Here is a 6,863-nt window from a genome sequence, read left to right on the forward strand (position 1 = left end):
GTGTTCCTCACCAAATGCAAAATTTAAATAATCAGTTATTTCATTGTATTGTGAATCTTTGCTGCTGTAATGGGGGCTTGAGAGTGGTAAACTAATAGTATGAACTGTTATGGTCAGTTTTGCCTATAGATAATTTTTTCAGGCCAAAGATATATGAGCAAAAACATTTTGTTTCAATTTCATCATGAATTGTAATTTGAAAAATTAAAACATAAACTACCAAGTAAATAAGTCATTTTGGCAAAAGATGAATACTTAAATTTGATACAGAAAAACTAGGTGGATTAGATATTCATGTGAATCTATGTAAGATGTGGGACTTAACATTTGTATTTCAAATCTAGTAACACAAGGTTTAGATTCTACTTTGAGTTCTAGAATGTTCTTTCAATAATCTTGAGCTTTGAGTAGACTATAAGTTTTAACCAGAATGTCACAGTATGTTAAGTTACAGTGGTGTAGTAGAGTCCCTGCTGGGAAACAAAGGATTCTGTGTACCAGAGCCAGATGCACAACATTCCAGAAAGAAAATTAGAGGGCCACACAAGAAACTGACTCAGGACAAGCCAGAGCTGTCATATTTTTAATATGTTTTCCTTCTGTTAAAAAAGTTCAACCAGTTGAACGATACAAATTGTTTGGTATTGTGGGTCCAATATAGTATTGATGTATGGCCTTTATGTCTGAGACATATGGACATTTAATTAGTTCTCTTCATTGACAGGGGTGATTTGGGGGCAGTTTCACTTTCTTGGACACATGTGCCTGATTATCAGAAGGTTCTCGATAAGTTTTGCATATAACCTTGCCATCTGCTTATCTGTGAAACAGCTGTTTCCTTTACGCATTATTTTAAAGTAGCCTGCCCTATGTGGCTTCCCAAACTCTTCTTAGGATACTTGTTTTTGCATCTGGAAGACCTCCTTTGTGTATTGAAAGTAGAGAAGCAATTTTAAAAGCTATTTCCCCAAAAAAATATGTTAGATTATTAAAATCTTGTATTTCCCAGCAGTGTTTTCATAGAAAAAGATACCCATTCTGTTGATCCTTTGCTCATGATGTTTACTCTTTTTAACTCTGCAACAGATATAGAGGGCAGGGGTTCTTCATAAGAGCCAAGAGCAGGTGGCACTTAAGGTCCTGCCAGAAAGGTTCACTCTGTTACAGAAGATGTTATTTTTAGGAAGAGGTTATGGTGCCCTAAAATGTTTGAAAACGAACGTCTGTAGGGAATTCAAAGCAACAGTCTGTGCTCTTGAGGCCTCTAGTCTTGTGGATAAGACAGAAATATATAAAAACCTAAATAGCAGTATAAACAGGTTATATTGAGTTGCAAATGGTTCGCAGTGTGAGTGCTGAAGATGCCGGAGCAAAGGAAATCCCTGTGGCCATGACAGGGTTGGGTTGAACACTGGAGGCTGAGTATTTTGAGAGACAGAAGGAAAGCAGCGTTAAGGCCATTTCTTGTTCTTCAGCCATCTGTGACTCATTGTATATTTTGGTAAGGAATGGATTACCTCATAATTTTTATCTTCTCTTTGCAGCCTGAAGAGTTGAGAGAAATCATTGAGAAGACTAGAGAGATGGAGCAGAACAATGGCCACTACTTTGACACAGCAATTGTGAACTCGGATCTTGATAAAGCCTATCAGGAATTGCTTAGGTTGATTAACAAACTTGATACTGAACCTCAGTGGGTGCCATCCACTTGGCTGAGGTGAAGGAAACATCCATTCTGTGGCATGATTGGACTTGATCTGGCAAACTGCCAATAGGAAGATAGCCCTGATACTTGAGCAAGTCTCTGAGAAGGTGGCAGGCAGTATAAATTGTAGACCTGTTCTTAGATCTTGAACTAGTGAGAAGAAAATCCCCTTAGGCAATTCATTAACAGCATTCTTTATTCTCTGTACATGGCTTTAGAGGTTCTTGCCTCATTTGGGGATTTTAAATGGAAGTTTTCAACAGAGCAGTTCCATTTTATCCACATAAAAACCTTTTAATTCTGTTTTCACCTAACCAAATCTTTTCTGCCTAGTCATATTTCCATGAAAAACTTTTGTGTGTATACACAATGGTCCATGTCTCACATAGTAATAAATATTGATGTTATTTAACAGTTAACTTAAATGACTGCATGGGAATTTGTGGGTGAAGGGAAACTGTGCTTCTGTGCACTGGGCAAGACAACAGTATTTGGTTAGTCATCAGAACTACTTTTAAAAAAATGGTGCCACTTTGGTCTGGAGCTACTCTGTTAGGCTTGAATTCATCTGTATGTCTTTTAATTCTTAAAAACATTCTGTTAGAAGCACCAGTTTTTTAGCTCAAACTTGTGGATCAGACTTCACTGCACACGTGAAAGGTTTATGCAAAGGTCACACCTGTTTAGACTCTGATCTAAAACATATACAACATATGCTGATCTTTTTAAAGGTATAATGATTTTCTGAATTTTTTTCTTTAATCGTTGCAACTGATTGGGTAACTTTTACTTCCTTTTCCTGATCTGCATAGTACAATAGAATGTATAAGTTACATTTTTATGAATGGCAGATATTCATATAAACTGTGTTGACTGTTAAGTTTCTTCCTCATGATGCAAATAGTTTTTTACATGCATAAAAGGACATAGCACATTTGACAGTTTTTTCATTTTTATATATGAGCACAGTATAATTTGATGACTGTGCTATATATGTAGGTAATAAACTGGAATTCTGTGATCAATATAGTTGCTGTACTGTATACTAATATTTAATAGATTGACAAATGGTCATTGATTACACTTGTTCAGCATTGGAATAAAATTATATGAGGGAAATGATATGACAATTGACTTTGAGATCAGAAGGAAAGGATGACCTGAAAGTCATTTGAACATTTTAGGAAAAGAACATTGCAGGGAAAATGTTAAGCATATAGAAATAGGTTTTTATCCTGATAAGGTCTGCCTCTTATGATCAGAATGCAACAAGCTAAATCATAAAACATTTAAGCTAATGAAACTTTCATACTGTCTCTATAGCTTGTAGCTTTAAAATTCAACTTCTGTAATTGGCATGGAAGTTAATTTGCAGTATTTTCAAGGCTTAAGGGATGGTGTGATGTGTGACGAACAACCTCAAATGTGAATGTCTTGATTTTATTTATATGGTGACTTTAGCTACAACAATTCCTGTTCCCAAAGCTAAACACTGGAATAATACTGAATTGTCACTTAATTTAACATAAGCAACTGTTTTTAATGAGTAGTTTGTCTCAGTGTCATGTACATACTTGAGTTTTTCTCCTTTGCATAATATTATTTGAACAAATTGTAGACAGTTTATATGCTGCCTTTTTCTGTTGAAATTCACATGGCCTCAAAGTTGGCTGTGGAATATATCTTGTGTGGAAATACTTTCAAGATAATGTTCCTTAGGAAGAAAGTAACATTCCTAGGTTGAGGGAAGGAATGCCATACATACTGTCTCTTCAGGTCTGAAACACTCCAGTTTATGGCAGGAAAATGCAAAGGTCACAGTGATTTTCAGCACTGAAAACAAGGCACTGTAAGTACTTAATCTTTTCAGTTTTCCAATTTACTTTCTCTTTAGGAATGAAAGGTAGTCTGTGGTAGACAGTGGAGTTTTGTGAGCTGCTTATCATAACTGACAACTATTTTCAACCCTAAGATCTAAAATGTTTGCAGTTTGAGTCAAGTTAGAATGAGATTTCAGGTGGTGTCAGTAAGTGGCTGCTGTGCTAGTCCCTGAGTTACCTGTAGACCACAGGGCCAACACTAGGGCCATGTGCTATGCAGACTCAGGCATGGCTTTAACAAGCAAGTCCAAGTCCCCTACCGAGGCACATGCTATGCCGTAGTATACTTCTTAAAAATCTAAGCTGATGAGGTATTTTGGGGATCAGTTAAGTCCTATATAATTTTCTCCTTCCTCATCAGCAGTGGTAGAGGGATAGAAATGTTTATATCCCAACTTTCCTCAATCCTGGTGATATGGATGTGCTGATATTCAACATAGTCCCTACAAAGTGAAAACTGAGTTGTTGCTGACTTCCTTGAAAGAAAATAGAAAAAAGACTTGCTCTCCACCTAGTTGTGCTCTACACCGCTCTGGCCAATTCCATTTCCTGTCCCTCTGTGGTTCTGATTGGAGACCCCAGTGTTGGGGGAGGTCTTAACCACTTATAGGAATGATACCAATCGCTAATGAAATGCACATTAGTTCAAATAAGGAAATAATCTTCCTTTACTAAATTTCCTTAAGTCAGAACAAACAGAAAGGAGAATAGTGTTTAGGTTAATCCAGATTTGCTTTCTATGAAAATCTAATGTCTGGATTTTTTTTTTCCTTTTCTCATGGCCTAAGGAATAATTTGAATGTAATTCTGTGAATGTGTGTGGAAAATTTAAACCAGGGATTTAGCCTTAATAAAGGTAACCTTTCTGACATCTATTGTTAATCCTCCTTTGTACTCTTACCCTGCCTGTATCTGCACTCTGTTGTTTTGAGATGTAACACTGCACATTGTAATGTAAAAATAAAAAGTAAAATTATATTTCAAATTTAAAAAGTCACTGAATACTTTCTCTTGCTGTGTTTATATCCTCTGCCATTCAAGGTTTCAACACATCTAAAATGACCCACCCTTGTCTTCAAGTTTTGCCAGAATCAAGTCCATTGGGACCTCTGGGTGAAACACAAATACATTTTAATTTATTCTTCACAGTGGGGGAGTGCCCCCTACTGGCACAAATGTAGATTCTGTTTCCTTAATTGTTTGTTTAAACTGTATTAAAGATAGACAACTTAAAGCTGTGTACTCTAGAACTAGTTTTCTGGGGAAGAAGGTATGTAATACTCAGGCGAATTCCACTATATGCAACCACCGATTTGAGAACGCCAAGGATAGGATGAGTTGTTGACAAATATATAACATATTTTCATTCTCCATTCTTCATCCCTCCCCTTTTTCTATAATACCTACTCTGTATCTCGCAAAGGAGGCCAAATCATGTACCAAAAAGTGTTTGTTACACATACACACACCTGCTACCCTAGTCCAGCTTTCTATTCCTATTCCTGATCTACTCCCTTCCCATACAGCTCAGATCACCCCAACCCCACGCAACAAATTTTCTGTCCACTCTTTTGTCTCTTTCTTTCTTTTTAACAATATGCTAAACTGTAAAATCTTCTGCACTTTTGTAGGGAGGGTAGCCAAAGGCAGTAAGTACCAGAGGTGTATGGTGCCACAGGAAAAAATCTAGGGTACCTCTCTGGCTTAGTTCCTTAAGGTGAACATAAATTTATCTAAATGAAAACCCACGAAACCTGGCTCTCTGCATCTACTTTCCAGCTAATTTTTGCCTCCTACAGAGCCGTACATATCACTTACTTACTTACTTAAGAACCAAGGCTCTGGGCTTCCCTGGTGGCGCAGTGGTTGAGGGTCCGCCTGCCAATGCAGGGGACACGGGTTCGAGCCCTGGTCTGGGAAGATCCCACATGCCGCGGAGCAACTAAGCCCGTGTGCCACAACTACTGAGCCTGCGCGTCTGGAGCCTGTGCTCCGCAACAGGAGAGGCCGCGATAGCAAGAGGCCCGCGCACCGCGATGAAGAGTGGCCCCCGCTTGCCACAACTGGAGAAAGCCCTCGCACAGAAACGAAGACCCAACACAGCCATAAATAAAATAAATTTAAGAACCAAGGCTCTGAAATCAAGATACATTTGGCCTGCCTTCCACCTGCAAAATGGAGATGATGATGGTATTTATAACAAACTCACTAGAGGAGTGTTGGGAGGATTAAGCAGTTGTTACCTATTTATTTATTTTCAAGACTTCTTATGAACTCAGTTGTTTGTTTGTTGGTTTTCCAATCAATCACTACTGAATTTACATTTAATCTGAGATTTTATTGTGAGCAGCAACAGGATTTCCTAAAAACCAGCTCCTCCAGGACAGGCCTTATGTCTTTACCTTTACCCAAAGTTTTTAACATAGGGGAGGCAAAAAGGATAGAAGTTAGTTAAGGATGTAAAAATTCTGAAGGAAGGTAGACTGCCTGGATTTAAATCTGGGATTCACCACTTCAAGCTCCTTGTGCCTCAAAATTTTCTTCTGTGAAATGCAGGATTAAAACAATCCGTACCTCTTTTTTTTTTTTTTTTTTTTAATCCGTACCTCTTAATGGTTGTTGTGATGAGATAATAATATAGATAAAACACAAATGTCTAATACCACTAAGCTATTTTATAGTAGGTCTTTGTTAAATTTATGCAAAATAATTACTTTAAAATTACCTACTTTAAAATTAGCCTAGGCTGTGATATCAGTTGATTTAAACACAATACGGTTAAGGCTAGTGTCACAATTTCACTAATTAAAAACTGTTCCATGGCCAGTCACGTCAAACAATGCCTATAACTGAGTGCAGGAAAGCCTGAGTAATCATGGATGGCTCACACCAGATCAAACTACTAAAAACCTCAGTCAGTCACCTGATATGGCCATTCAAATGCCTCAAGTTGTTACTGCTTATAAAATAGTACAGTTACCTTATTACTCTCAAATGGGAATTAATTAGTATTTTTTCTTAGAAAAAACAGCAGTAATAATAAGCCCTCTTAACTCATTGGCAATCAATCATATTTATTAGTATCCCAGAATTCAACAATCAATCACTCACCTCAGTAAGTTTATTAGTAAAACACTGAAATATGAAGGGGGGAAAAAGGGAAGCTACCCACTTCATACATGTCTGCAGAGAAAGCTCTTTTTGGATGCCAATCCCATGTGGTGATCTGAGCATAAGAACACAACTTAGCAGTAAATTCATTAAAAAGGAACAACTCA

The 6,863-nt window shown here is 37.4% G+C and overlaps 1 protein-coding gene across 6 annotated transcripts in view; it reads left to right on the forward strand.

Annotated features, from left to right (window-relative positions):
• Positions 1-4,578, forward strand: part of PALS1 (protein associated with LIN7 1, MAGUK p55 family member) — a 102,792-nt gene extending 98,214 nt beyond the window's left edge. For all 6 annotated transcript variants that reach the window (XM_059914471.1, XM_059914472.1, XM_059914473.1 and 3 more), the window contains one exon: positions 1,545-4,578. In XM_059914471.1, the coding sequence (XP_059770454.1) occupies positions 1,545-1,721 (177 nt within the window). In that variant the 3' untranslated portion in view covers positions 1,722-4,578. The remainder of the gene's footprint in view (positions 1-1,544) is intronic.
• The last annotated feature ends 2,285 nt before the right edge of the window (positions 4,579-6,863 follow it).

The sequence above is a fragment of the Balaenoptera ricei genome, chromosome 2 (genome assembly GCF_028023285.1).
Source record: "Balaenoptera ricei isolate mBalRic1 chromosome 2, mBalRic1.hap2, whole genome shotgun sequence".
NCBI lineage: Eukaryota > Metazoa > Chordata > Mammalia > Artiodactyla > Balaenopteridae > Balaenoptera > Balaenoptera ricei.